The following is a 15,551-nucleotide window of genomic DNA, read 5'->3' as shown; positions in this document are numbered from 1 at the left end:
TACCCAGTTTAGGGGCATACTCCTGTCCACTCCTTCTCCCTCACCAGTATAAATATTACTCCTATCCTGGAATATCCTATCCAGAATATTACTATCCTGGTTCTTGGTTATCCACTTTTAATACTCCTTTTCCTCTTGATCCAGAAGGTACATTGTTACAGTAAACTTTTGGCATCAATGAGTAGGGATAAGGGTGATGAGCTCTGGCCCTGAAAACTTGTTTGCCTGCCATTAACATTAATACTCCAGCTACAGATTAGACATCTGTAGTTTTCTGGCAATGAAACTCGACCAAGAAAGAAATTAATTTGTAAGACTTAATTCCATGCTTCAACCTTCAACGATACTGAAATAATTTACAATTTCTTCCAGGGGTGAACAACGACTTGCAACCAAATGCCACATCTGAGGCAAAAATTCCAGTGGGACAGATAAATAACAGACAAAGCTTCACTATATTCAGCAGTTCGTGTCAGGTCCCCTCCTATATGAACAAAGCAAAACATCCCTAGGAAGTAGGCTCTGAGATTTCTATCCAGCAGCTACCCATGGACTGTTCTGGATAGCTTTTTATGAGGACAGAGAAGTACTGATAAGTTTGTCTCCATCGTTCTATTCTCTCTCTCAGCTTCCTTTTATTTGGTCCTCCTCACATGTGCTCCTGTTAATTCTCTCAACCATTATGCTTACTTCACACTGCCATCTAGGAAGTAACCATCTAGGAAGTTTTATAACTACCATCTAGGAAGCAACAATGAAACTGCCCAGTGACTCGTAACTTCTTCCTGCTGCTTCCCAACAAAACTATGGAGTCATAAAAACACTGAAGCTTTTGGGAAGGCAACATCAGTTTATACTCAGCTCATGTTTTAAAAGTTTACATGTTCTATATCACACACAGTTTTACAATACATGCATCCCTCAGGTGAAAAAGCTTCTCATTTGCCACTAGATGAAGAGATTTATTTATTTATTTTTAATAAATGATGACATCTTATGTTTTGTCAGGGTACCGCCCAAAGCACACAACTCCAGAATTCTGCTGTTCTCAACAAGCAAGTGGCTTTTTATAAAGTAGAGGAAAATGATTTTACAGTTCTCAACTTTGCCTCAATGCAGACTTCCTTTTTGTGAAAAAAATGGGAGGAGGTGGTGTGAAGGAACACACTTAGAACAGTCCTAGGTGAGTGTCCTACTCACAGGGCCAATGGATACCCCAGGAGGGTGTCCATCTGTTTTTGACCAGAAACTCCATTCAGACTCTGAAAACAACTTTCAGTAAAAGTGCCATTGAAAACAATTACCCACAAAAAGTTAATTTTGATAAATCGATTTATTCCAGTAAGGAGCCATTTAGTCAAAAAAGAGCCCCCAACCTGCTCTTCTTGCACATTATAGAATGTTTCCCTGTTATCATTCACTTTTCATCTTAAAGCTACCTAACAAAAGAGATGCGCATTGCAGTATGGCAAAAAGGTTTACACTTACCATGCAAGACACTAGGTTATCATACAAACCAAGACCTTTCCTCAGGAAAACAAGGAACTTGTTTGGATGGTAACATTTGAAATTAACCAGATTAATTAGAGTGACTTGTATATAAGTTTGTTCCCTAATTCCCACCCCCTCCCCCAAAGTTCAAATCAGAGAATTGAAAGTTCTCCCACAATCCATTCTACCTCCTCAATTCCAGAGTGGATGCCTATTTGTCCAAAATGTTTAGTACAGGGGTTGGCAACCTGCTGCCCACAGGCTAGATCTGACCAGTGTATAGACTGGATCCAACCTTCAGCTGCTCAAGAACTCAGCTGTATACTCCAGCCACAGCAGCAACAAAGGTGTCCCCAGGGTCCTACTGCCTGTCTGTTCACTGTGTCCTCTCTGCTGCAGCATCCCCAGGGTACTAGCACCTGTCTTTTTCTAGCTATTACCTTCACAACATCCACTGAGCACAGAGGCGTGCTCAGGTGCATCCTAAAGTGAGGGCTGGGTCACAAGTAGTAGCCTATGGTGGCAAAAGGGTTGCCAACCTCTAGTAGTTTAGTACATTGGCTCCTAGTCTGTTGAAGTTTTATGACGTTACAATAACAAAGTGTTAATAATAGTAACACACACCTATGATTGTTTATATGTTGACATATGCTAATATTTAACTTGGCTGTGTAATCTGATTTGACTGGCATGGTACAGCGAAGGGATGAAAATGGCATCCTCCCTGCAGCAATGAATGCGGGCATATTGTGGCTTCAAATAATACAAAGTTGTTGGATACAGGTAAAGGAAATGTAATGTATCTTTTTTCAAACATATCAGTGTGTCTAAATTACTGGAAAAAAAAATGTACAAATTCATAATACCTTTTTTTAAACTTTCCCCATCATAAGACCGATTAAAAGATCCCTGGAAGTAGCAGCTTTCATTTAAATAGTTAAAATGAAAGCTCTTTAGGGCAGTTTTTTAGGTATACAATGCTTAACACATGAGGCCTCTAGGTATCATCAAAACAAATAGCTACAAAGCACAAGTAGATATGTGCACTGATAATTCTGTACACAGACATAACGGTTTTTTGCACACAATGCTGCCTTATTATAAAAGTAAAAGTTGTCTTCCTCTAAGAGCTGATAAAGGACATACTTTCTTAAAACCACAGAGCTAGAAATAATCCAGTTCACGTAAAAGCAGCAACCTAATTTCTCATTGTTCCCCATATATGAATGCAAACAGCAGACTGAGTTCTTACAGAGACAGGAAAGAATAGAGATTTTGTATTGTGACATCCTCCCTGCAAGAAAGCTAACTGATAGAACCAGCTCAGTAATATAATCAGTAGTGTCTGACCAAAAATAAAACAGAAACAAATCCCAACTCCACCAATGCAAAGACACAATGATGCAAATAGATTAGCATAAATGGGCTATTACATAAAGGAAAACCACACACCACTTAAGAGGTAATATAGTTCCAACTGCTGTTAGCCAGTCCAGAGAAGAAACATTTCAATAGCCACGTTCAACTGCAGTAGAAAGAGTATTTTGGACATGGGGGATAGCTACCTACAGCACACAGTAGCTTCCCCAAGAAGAAGTTGCTGGAAAGAGCTTGATCTAAAGAAGGACAAGGATCCTCTCTCAAAAGATTGAAATTTTCCCTGTTCCCACCAATCAAAGAGTCACAAGAATAAAATAAAGGATATGAAATCCGTGTGAAATCTTCCTAGAGTTCAAAGGGGGCTCTTGCAAGGGTTTTTAGAATAGAAACCCTTTAAGTTATGGTGAGCTCAAACTAAGGTTAGCTCTATATGATACCATTAAGAGTCTCTCCCTCTGACCCAACAGGAACCCTCCAGGACAAGGGGATACCACTGTAAGATACAAGACAAAGTGCAGTGACAATAGGGCCAGTCATTAAAAATACTGATGTGTGAATGTACATCACAGGAACCATTCTGCGAATTACTTGCAAAGCACTGAGGTGACAGATCTCAGGCAGAAAAGGAAAAACTACTTGTAGCTGCTGGCGTGGAGGATATGTGGTAACTTGTGGCACAAGGAGGTGGGATATGTCCCAGAAATTACCTTTAGAGTACACTTTTCTGAAATGCCTCTCCAACCACCCATGTTGCATGAGAAGCTTCAGTATTTTAGCATGTGAAAGTAACTACATCAATCGGAGAGATATGAATTCATTAAACAATTGGGGAATACTTTAGGGAAAAGTCAGCAGACATAGAAGAGAGCTCACCTGAAGCCAAATGCACCCAGAAGATCACCACAGAAAATCTGCAGGACTTTGGGGGACGATTTGAACTAGGAGTTGGGAAAAAGAGCAGGATAGATATCTGCTACAGAAATATCAAAGTAGTGTTATAACCTTTAAAGGATCCAAAACCAATATATTAAGGTAAATGGAGGCATTTAATGTACTAGGCACAATCAATGAAGTTAAAAGTTCAGAGATCCAGAAATAGATATTAAAGAATGAGTTAACAACACCCCAACCAACCAACCCCACAAAGTCCAAAGAAACCCCAAACCCAAAAACCTACACCACTACATCTAAAAAAGTAGACATTGCAATAGACTACATGAAGTCTACTAGCAATTTTGCTAGGGATTTTAAAGGAAATCAGCTTGGATACTGTAGTAATAGTGGTAGTATAAAAATTTCAAGCCAGAGGACTACCACTATCCAATGTGTAGAAAGGAAGAGAAAAAATTGGAGTGACCTGTAAAAGACTTTCTAGTAGTGAAGCTTCCAGATCTGACAGTGACTAGAAGGAGAGAAGGGCAAACAGGAATGCATTGATTGACAGCAAGGAGGACCGCCAAGATGAAAGCTTGAATTGAACAGAGAGGTGCCTCTATTCTTGCTCTAACCCAGGACTGAGCAGAACTAAATAGACACTTTGCAGAGAATGAAGCAGACAGGAAATAAGCAGGTTCAGCTAACCTGCTTCATAAGAGCAACAATACAAAAGCTTTACTCTTTTCCTTCTCTCATCTCCACCAGGCAGAACAGTTTACCACCACCTAGGTTAGCATAAAGGGACAGTAAAATTAAAAAAAGAAAAACTCACCAAGAAGTACTTTATAATTTTCTGCCTTACACAAGTGTAAAGAAATATTTCTTCTCACAACCTCTAATCCTACCTATTCCAAGTAGGGCATGCTGACACCTTAGTATCTAACTCAGTGGTTCTCAGCCTTTTTAGACTTGAGGCACCCCTCACTATATTCAAGGCACTCTTCAATAGAATTGAAACTCCTTGGAAAATGCCAGCTCCGAGTTTTCACTCAATTTTTTTTTTACTATAGAAAAATAAAGCAATTCTGCTGCAAGGAACTCAAAAAGACCACAATGGGTCAGAATGTTTTAACACTATGGATTCCTAATGGAAAACTCTCAGTTTCTCTTGTGAATCATGTTTGCACACCTAGCACTGTTAACACTGCATGGCAACCCACAGCACCTTGAAAGGATCTCAAGGTACCCCAGGATGCCACAGTACTGATCTAACTGGTTTGTAAAGGCCTGAGCTTTCATAGGCAACAACCTATTTTATCACATACTATGACATCTGTTCTTACATATGTTAAGTCCCAATACTCCCATTGTGGCAACATGAGGAAATACTATGGGAATCACTAGTGACATAGTTCTTCATTTAAACTGCATGGGCATACTACCATTGCTACTTATAGAACTACTATGATAGCACCAATCTGGTAGGAAAAGTTTAAAAAAAAACCCTGAAAGACAAAAGGGTTTAGTATTTAAAATTTTGCTTTTGTAAAGTTGTTGCCAAGTATTTAAGTCTGAACTTCCACAGGATTACTTTACTAGCAAGATCTGAAATAGACAAGCTGTAGAGTCAAAATGAAGGAATCAGGAAGTCAGCATTCACCAAACAATCCATTTCAACTTTGTTTTTGTTTAACTCAGCAAAAATAAAAGCATTTATCAGAATTGCTTATAAGGCTCTATTGTTCATTTTTTCAAAGGATTTTTCTAGGGGTGGGGAAGGGGGGGAAAGAGAGAGAGAGAGATCAAAGGTGGGGAAAGGGATAAAGTCTAGTAGATAAGAAGAGAAACAAACATACAGCTTTAAATATGGATGTCATAATTTGAAACGTGAAATCCTACCTCCCACTGCAAATGAGGCGGGATATTTCTGATCTGAAGTTTCCGACTCCTGTAGATGAATTAAAGAAAACAGTTAAAAACAAGTAAATACCAATAAAACTACACATAGCAAACCCTCTATAAAAACACATTTACTAGCATGTTAGGCAGAATTAAATTTATAAAAGAACAAAACAATGAAACAGAGAAACTTAGATCAAAACCATTTCAGTCCATGTCCACAGAACTGTTACAATAATTTGTTTTACATTTGACAGCTGTTATGCTCATAACAGCACTTTTCTTGAAAGCTACTTTAATTAAGTTTAAGAACACTAATATATGCCTTTCCATATACAAAAGCATGTAGACAAAGCCATAAAAACCCATCTAAAATTACTATTTTCCCCTTAAAAAAAAGTTTTCACCAAGAACCTTCCCAACCAATACTTCAATACTGGCTGCATTCTACAGCCCTTCCAAAAAAGAATATTGAATAAATGATTGTTTTGAGATTAAGCTGGCCATTAACTTACAGAGTCTGCCTAACTGATCATATTTTAACACTTGAATTCCTAGCATTCCTCCCTTCTGAAGACAAATTCATTAACTTAAATTCAATGGATTTTCACTTCAAAATTAATAGCAAATTCAGGTCACTTATCATCTAGTAAACAAAATATTTACTTTGAAGTACTATTAGTAAAGCCTCATAGTACCCTAATTGGATTCACAGCCAAGTCCTTTGTTTCCTCCCTTCCCCCAAAGCAGAAAAACAAATAAATGCCAGAGATGCCACATCACCCTTGGGATTCTCAAGAATGTGTAGATTAACAGGGCTTTGCTATCCTCAGGTAGTGTGCGTGTTGGGAGGGCCATTTAAGCTATTCTTGTAACAAATCATGAAAATGTGATCATTTTGTACCATAAGAAATGAATTTCAAGCTTTGTTTTGGCGGGAAGAGGGAGGAACAGGGAGACTGTGGGCCAACAAAGATAAAGATGCTCCTTAGGAGACAAAGAAATATTCTCCCTCATAACAGACATTCAAACACATACTATTTCCTCTAAAAATGTGTTAAGTGTTCAAAGCTTTCTTTTAAGAGGTTTAAGGTTTGTTGTATTATACACAAAAAAAACCCACCTCAAATCTGCCAAATATATAGATTTGGGCAAACTGCCTCCATCAGAAGAGGCTATAATCATTACTAGGATATTCTTAATTGCACCACTGAAGGCATTCATTTTCTCTCTGAGTTGCTTTTAGAATATACTCCTCTCTCCTTACCTAGTTCCCACCCTCCCTTACGTCTACACCCAATTTTTATACCTTTAAATACTCTTTAAAACAAATCTGTCTCTTGCCAAAACATACTGCATCCATAAAAACTGAGTGTCCAAAGGGAACATTAATGTACAAACTTCTTACAATGGCTACATGATCTGTTAGTGAATGAAAGAGGCAATCAGGCTGACTCAAATAGAAGTTCTTATCAAAGAGTTTTGAAGATAAGTAGATGCCAACTAAAATAACAGTAGTACTTAATAGTGACCAATGTTATGAAACAGGCAGAAACATATTTGGTCATTTCTTCTGGCCATAAATTTGTAAAGGCAAGATTAAGAATTGTTTCTTTTTACTGGGGCAGAGAGAGGTAGTTAGCCATGATAGCCTGAGGAAGGCAGGGTAGAGATGCATCTTTATAGACTAAATTGGAGATGCTTAAGCTTTTGTGAGTCCAAGCTCACTTCATTAGACAGCATGTGATGAAGCCAACTCAAGCTCACAAAAGCTTAAACATCTCCAGTTTAGTTAGTCTATAAAAAGGTGCATCTCTACCCTGCCTTCTGCAGGCTATCGTGGCTAACTGCCTCCCTCTGCCTCAGTAAAAAGAAACAATTAACAACAACTTAATCTTACCTTTACTAATTTATGAAACAAAACCTGGCAAGAATTTTGAGTGACTTCAACATAAAGGAATAATTTGAAGAAGTTTGTAACTTAAGGAAATATTCACAATTTCAGGTAACTATTATTTAAAGCTTTTCAGCTCTGTTCTGAAAAGCCTATATTTGTGCTACCATGTTATAACATCAAAACTTTCTGACAAAAAAAGCCAACATTTTGGGCTGATACATTACATATATTATATAATGTATTCTCATCTTTCATCTTCATTTTAGGACATTCTAGGGAAAACACTGGCAATCTAAATGCTGTTCAGTGTGTTTCAAACTGTAACAGTGTTTTGAACCCAAAAGCTTGCTTAATAATTGTTTTCCAACTATTTAAGTTGGTCTAATAAAAGATATCAAATTCACCCAAGAAACCTTGTCTGTCAGTGTTAGTCTCGCACATAGATTCCAATTCCAATTAAAATTTTTAGATTCCAATTAAAATGCATTAGAGTTCTATAGCAGGTAATATACTGCAAGTGAATGGTAGTGACAACATATACGGCACGCCCATGACAAGTCTTAGTGGAGTTCAGGACAGGACAAACTAAGGAAGAGTCAAATACTTATTCTGAGCAGTGCAAAACTGGACAGCACGCGCACAATTTCTTATTGAGAAAAGGGGTTTGGATACACAGTGCCCTCTTCACATGTCACCTAGATAAACTCCCCACCTCACATTCTTCTTATTTCATTTCACCTCACAGCATATAAAAGATGGCTCTGCTTTTATGAACACATGACACGTCTCAATTTTCTACTTCTTAGAGAGAAAAACTTGATGCAAGTTAAAGACTGGCCATAAAAACATTCATCACACATATACCAGGAGTACCCCAAGTCTGAAATGGAAGAGGGGGAATCCAATACCAAGATCCCCTACAATACTGGTGGCTATAAGTAAGGACAAAGGGAATGGAACTGAGACAGTCATAAAAAAGCTAATGTACCTCCGAATTCACCGCAATATTAAGACTTCTATTAATATTCTGTGAAACTGAAAGCCCACTTTAAATGAGCATTGTGTTAAAAAAGAATGTTACAAATATATAAGCCATAATGGAAGGTTCATTTGAGCATCTGTCCTCCAAATACATCTCAAGCTAGTTTTTTTAATGCAGATTGTAAGAAGGCGAATAGAAAAGGGATCCAAAAAAGCCGATTCATATTACTATTGTATCATAATAATTGGAGATGGAACACATGCACAATACTCAGTGCCAACCCAAAAAGTGCTCGTGCCACCAAGAGACCACAGATGCTTTCTACTCCAACACAGAAAATGAAAGTCTCTTGAGACATTTTCTAGTTCTATTCCTATGCAGTGAAAAAGACATTTCTAAAAAAGTCTTAGGGAAGTCTCCATGGGAAAAAGCAGAAAGATGGCAACGTGTTATAATGCAATCTCTCGGAAGACCAAGAGATTATATTAACAGAAGCACAGAGGACAAAGTCTCAAACAGACTAGTACCCTGCAGAGTTTGTACTCAACATATCATACCTGCCACAACTCTTGTATGTTCTGACAACACCAGGTAGATTGTTGTCAATGAACTATTCCTGAATTGCATTTTATCTGATACTATACCCACAGGAGGACCTTGGGAAAGTACACAACTCAACTAAATTTTCTCAGCAGAAATTACTCAAGTTATCCCAAACACATGTGAAAATTGTTTAAAAGATGCACAGAAAGTATCTCACAGCCCCCAGCTCTTCCTCCCCTACTTCAAGGAAGAAGAAAGAGAAAGTTTGGTTCCCAGATAGACTCCTAGCAGCAAGTTGTCAGGGTATCTAGTACCACTGACCCTTGCCTGGCCAAGATGGGGGGGGGGGGAGGGGAGGAGGAGGTAGTTGAAGAGATCTCCGTCAGATTGGCAGTGCAGCTGCCCCTGGGTTCTGCCCCCCTGCAGTATCACCATGACTGCTAAAGCATGAGCTCTGACAATCATGGCGAGAAGCCCCAGAGGGGGATGTGGGGGACAGACACAAAGCAGCAGCAGCAGCAGCTCCCTATTGCATGCTAGCTGAAGAGCATACTAGGGACTGGAATATCTGTCTGCTCCTCTTCTTTCCACATTTTCCTAAAAGTGCAATTGAACACCCATCTAATACCATAACATTTTTTACAGACTCTCTTCAATGAAGGAATAGGCAAGGCATATTTTGGGACCCGCTAAGGAGAACCCTGAACTTTTTGTATTCTTCCAGACATTGTAAAGGTGGCAACATATTAAATGGATTTCTATTTACACTCCCACCCTTGTCCCCCCCAGACACACACACACCTGCCTTAAACAATAATGTTTTTGGAATAAAGGGAATCAAGAATATCTCTGCATATCCCTCTGGATTAGATAAAATGTCAGTACTCTACTTATATACAGTACTTAAGTATGTGACATTTGACCAAGGCAACAGCATGAAAGAAATTTCAGAGGTAAAATATATTTAAAAAAAAAAAGTTTGCAAAAACAGGAATACCAAAGTGTCTTCAACTTTTGTCCAAAAACTTTAATCTTTATATCTAGTTTTATAACTTTTGCTTTTACAGTGCACAATTGCATTAATAGCTTTTTAGAAAAAAAAATCCTTCTCAAAAAATGAAAGGCTCCCCTCACCAAAGAACTAGTTTTGGAATTTTTTTAATTACGTGTTGTGCTCGAGCTATAACCACATCTATTCCATTTATTTACACGACCATGCAAAATATAATATACATATTAAAATTAGTGGCTTACGTGGGAAGAAATCTGCATAAAATCAGACATTTTAAATGAAAATAATTTTCATATAGGAAAGAACTATGTATATTTGAAAAGGTCAGAAGTGGTCAACTATCCTCTGAACATCTACAATTTTACTTCGACTCGACTGCAAAAGATTGAGCTTCATACATAAAAATAGAAGTAAATTGCCTTGATTTATAGATTCATAGATTCATAAATATTAGGGTCGGAAGGGACCTCAGCAGATCGTCGAGTCTGACCCCCTGCCCCAGGCAGAAAAGAGCGCTTTATGTAGTTAAGAACTCTATAAAGAATGGAAAGGCAATTCATTTCAGTTATGCTAGTATAGAATTGATAGATTATAACCCCCAGTGTTTAATATCAGTTAATTACCTGGAAAAGGACTTGGCAAAAACATGCCAACTAGTTTGTAAAATACAACTAGAAGTTGAGATATGTTTACTCTTCCATGCAGGCTTTCAGCCATTAATGTATTCAACTGGATTAGTCAGAAAAGGTGTCTTAAATGTAAGTCAAATATAATGAATTGGGCTTAAAATTGATTTTGAAGGTTGCAGTAAAGATATACTTTAAGGCAGATATTAGCTGATTGTAGGGTTATTCATGTTACTCCCAAATATAAACAAATTAACAAAAACCACTGTGCTAACCATTCCCTAATTCTTCCCCACAACAGTTTTACAAGTCAATAGAATTATTCCTACTTATAACACTGCAACAAAGGAAAGACATTAGGTCCTTTAGGAGATAAAAGTGCTCACTCTTCTCTTGGCATAACCCATATGAAGTCTTTAAATCAAAACAGCAACTAGCCTAATGCTACCAGTTTGCTTGTTTGTGCCAGTGATGGAGCAATAACAAATGTTACAGTTAAATTTTGTTTGCCAGAGAAATCAGGTGTTTCACTACAAAATTCAGATTTTTGAAAGTCTGGAAAAAAGAGGAATTCAGATGTAAGCTTTTTAAAGCATCTAACTAGTGCAGCAAGTCATTTGACTAAAACTTAAAATAGGGAGCACTTAATAAGTCTCCTCAAAATCTCAAAGAAAACCTTCACACTAATTCACTTACTCCTCATGAGCAAATCTCATAAATACTAAGCAGCCAAATTTCATTTTCACATCCCTTCATTAACAACAGAAGAATTATACTAAACTGCCTTTAAAAATGTACTTCTGGCCCTTGACTGAAATTTCTGCCTGGTAACTATGTTTAGGACCAACAAATGACTAATGAAGCTTTTACATTATTTCTAATACAAACCAAAGTCTTTTCTAATGTGAATTCATACAGAATACACTAAGGGAACTGCTCTATTCTAACTCATTCAACCCATCAACTTTCAAACACAAGAACCCAACTTTAGGGTTTATCTAGAGAAGCAAGGCAAAGGAACACGCTTCACATTCTTGGATTGTCACACATTAGCAATATTTGACTGAAGATTTCTCTACCAGGGTTAAGTATTTTCTTCCTCCAATCCATAATGAAAAAGTTCAAACAAATTGTGGGAAAAGAAATAGCCTCTAAGTCCTTTGGGAAATACAGGTACACAACCACAACTTTATTTTACTTAGTTGGGTATCATATACGAACTACAACCTCTACTGCTCTTTTTCAGATTAATAGTGTTATTCAAGCAATTAGAGGCATAGTTTACAAGCCATGTGAGTAACAGCAGCCACATTTCCTCCCACCTCCTCTCAGTTTAAGAACAGGGTGTATCTTTATTCAGGAAAAAAAAAAAAATTAAGTTCTGACAAAGTAAAAACTCTCCTGAGAGCTCATGAAAACTCTCTTGAGCTCAAGAGATTTAAAAATTATGGTCAGATTCTAATCACAGGCACATACTTCATGATTCTCTTGTTCTCTTGCATATGAAACTCAACCACAACAGGTCTGGAGAGGTGCATGGGTGTAGTACTCAAGGCAAAAAAGCAGATTTTAATGTTATCACACTAGATGTTCCCCTTTTGCAAGGAGTTTCAGCATATGACCAAATGTACACTGGGGTGAGAGGAATACAGTATTTAACTTTGCTTGCTTCTGCCTACCAGGACAGTTTTTTAAGGAAAAACCATAAAGTATAAGAATTAGTTGTATACAATACAGCTGCATTATTAGGTTTCAAACTACCAAACACGCTACTTAGTTTCATGGTTGGCTCTTATTAGACGAGATAAATTCTCCTGTGTGTAAAAGACCAAGACTCTCCCTTCCTTTTGTTTAGGCAGGCTAGGTTTTTGAGGGTAGGAGGTAGAGAATGCTCAAACCCTACAATATTTCTGATTAGCATATTTAAATTAAGTCACACAGGAGAGCCAAATCAACTAGCAGAAGGAAGGCAATAGTTATTCTACACACTAATAAGCTAAAATAGCTTTTCTGCTACCATTTCTTTTTTCAGAACTTTATGTTGACTGTTTTTCACACTTCTACTTAGACTAAAAGCTTATATTTATTATTTTTAAATTCTGTGTCCCCCATAAAAAAGATTTAAGGAAAAAGAAGAAAGCTCTAAACACATTGCACCTCTTATGCTCTTCTTTAAACCGCCAGTTGAAAAAGCAAATATTTTTCAAGACTTTTTTCACATTTAAATGCTACAGAGGATTTAAAAACCCAACAGCAAGTTTAATCATGCATCAGTGAAAGTGGTCTTTCATGCACCCTTATTTTTCAGCCACCAAGATTTCAGTGGGTGTGTAGATAGTATACCACAGCCCCTCCCCTCAGCCACAATCTTTTAGAAAAGCTAGATTTATTAAAAGCTACTGTTTCTTCCTCTCCCCTCCCCCATTCAGAGGGAGGAACCATATTCCTCAAACAATTGTACTGCTAACTAAGCTGATTTTGCTGAAGAATGTGTACCATTTTACAGCCTCTTTTCAGTTCTCCTATTCCCACCTAGTTCACAATTGGTACCCAGATCACAGTAAGCTGTCCTACCTACAGGCTACAAGAAAAAACAAAAACAATGCATTTAAAAGCAAATGATGCAAATGTCTGCCTGTGCACCTTCTCAACTAAGTGAATTACTAAGTCTAATTACTATTGGGACAATGTTATTTTTTTCTAAAGGAGGGAAGAAACACAATCCAAAAGACAATTAAGGCCCTTCCTGCCCCCTCCTTTTCTTTTGGGGTTTTTTTTTTTTTTTTTTAAAGGTGCTTCCAGGTGCTACTGGTATTGAAACAGTCAACATTTCCATTACAAACCCTGTTTTCACAGATTTGTATCAGCTGTAAGCAGCAGCACCAAGCTGAAACTTACATTTAAAAAGTTCTTGTACTTTTACAAATGAAAAATCTAGCATGCATTAAGGCCATTTCCGGGCCAATACGGGCATTAATACTTCAAACAAACTAAAAAAAACCAACATGATACTTTGTTTCAAAGAGCAGCTGTTGAACACTTGTCTGAACACAAAGTCAATGAAATATTCAGAGAAGTTAGAAGAGATGGTGTGCCACCAGATTAAATTTAGTCTTTATAATAATTTTGTGATTCATCTTTCCCAGATTAGTCAGTACTAGCAGCAATGTTGACAGATAAACTTGATATTTTCCATATCACCACCTCCAAATACTTACATTTTTTTTTTTAAATCACCTTACTGATTTAAACATTACATTTGTCATTTTGGTTTTCTTGCCTGGAACATCACATTTCCAAAGGTCTGCAATGAAAGAACTAGATTTCTATTTTAAAAGGGCTCTTAGAGTCTTGTGGTCATCTGACATCAGAAGCAAGGTTTTAATGCAAGTGTTACGCGTGGCTCAAAAAGGTGCAAGGTTGGTCACGTCACTTTTATTCTTACATGATATAGTTGGAAGATTCCTGTTACACAGGCTCAATAGCATGGAACTGGATCAAGGTAGCCTTAATCATAATCTCCTTCACTACTACAAATTCACACTTCTTAAAGTTACAGACATTAATTATTCAAAAATGCAAGTTGAGAGCAGCTTGAGGTATGTTCCTGACTGCCCCTGCCAGAATGCAGGGAGCTTCCTGCCTCCCTCCTCCAAATCTGTTTTCCCTTTTAGAAAAATTATTTAAGTTTTCCCACATGCTCCCATGACAAACAGGAGAAATGAAGGTCCTGATCCTGAAATAAGCTCTATACTAGCAGATCTATGGGGCCTACCTGAAGGCAGAGAGATATCCCCTCCACCAAAAAAAAAAAAAAAAAAACCTGCAAAATTGAACTCCTAACTTAAAAAAGAGAATTCACATAGAAGTATAATTTTAAAACTGAAGTTAATGTACATAAAGAGTACAAAGACTGAGCATGGCATTTAAAAAAAAAAAAAAATATATATATATATATATAAAAATTAATTGCCCAAATTTACTTCAGATGCACAAGCAACATTCTGGAATTAAATAATAGAAGGAAGCATAGTGCTTTTTGTTCTCAAGGGGTTTTTTTTCTAATCAAAGGAAAATATTGAAAGCACAATTTACAAAAGCCTACAGTTCTTTGAATACTGTTTAAGTACTTTCATGTAATATTTTAGGTTTTATCCAACTTTTAAACCACCTCTAGCAAATGGAAGATTTGGTCATTGATACTATGAAAGGAAGTGAATGAACACCTGTGCACACTATCATCTTCAATGAGACTTTTCTGTTTTATTACAACTTAATTTTTTGCTAAGTTTTACAAGCTGTGCATTTCAAGACATTATGCGTATGATTCAACATTTAAGCAATTTAAACTTAGGACTTCTCAAGTTTGCTTGTCAGAATTACACGTTACGCTACCAAAATTCATATCTATTGTTTCAGGGACCATCACAAAATAGGAAAAAGAAAATGCTAACTACAATTCCTCCTTTCCACCTGTCACCCTATAAACCCCAGCAATCCCAAGATAAGGGAGGAAAGAGAGCAACAGCTGCTGTTGGATGTCCACAATTCTGAACAGGAGAAGTTTCATGAAATGTACAACCCTCCCCCCCGCCCATCCTGAAACATCCAAGTCGGTCAAATATACAAAGCAGATCTCCCATTAAAAGGAGAATTTAAAAGAGAGATTTTTTCACACTTACCTAAATGGTACACAGTAGAACACACACTTATGAATAAAAGACCTGCTGTAAATTATTTGCTACTTCTCAAAAATGAACAACTGATTAAATAAGACAAGACAATTTAATACAAGCACTTGTATATTTTGACAAATTTAGTCAAAGTATTTGTGACGCCTGAGTA

At 37.2% G+C, this 15,551-nt stretch overlaps 1 protein-coding gene across 2 annotated transcripts in view; it reads right to left on the bottom strand.

The window, feature by feature from the left end:
* The window catches only part of IGF2BP3 (insulin like growth factor 2 mRNA binding protein 3), a 174,337-nt gene that overhangs the window by 144,407 nt on the left and 14,379 nt on the right, over positions 1-15,551 (bottom strand). For both annotated transcript variants that reach the window (XM_019497885.2, XM_006276980.4), the window contains exon 3: positions 5,647-5,695. In XM_019497885.2, coding sequence (XP_019353430.1) covers positions 5,647-5,695 — 49 coding nt within the window. The remainder of the gene's footprint in view (positions 1-5,646; positions 5,696-15,551) is intronic.

This window comes from Alligator mississippiensis, chromosome 5 (assembly GCF_030867095.1).
Source record: "Alligator mississippiensis isolate rAllMis1 chromosome 5, rAllMis1, whole genome shotgun sequence".
NCBI classification, from domain to species: domain Eukaryota; kingdom Metazoa; phylum Chordata; order Crocodylia; family Alligatoridae; genus Alligator; species Alligator mississippiensis.
Note: the sequence above shows the minus strand (reverse complement) of the source record. Positions and strands in the feature narration are given on the sequence as shown.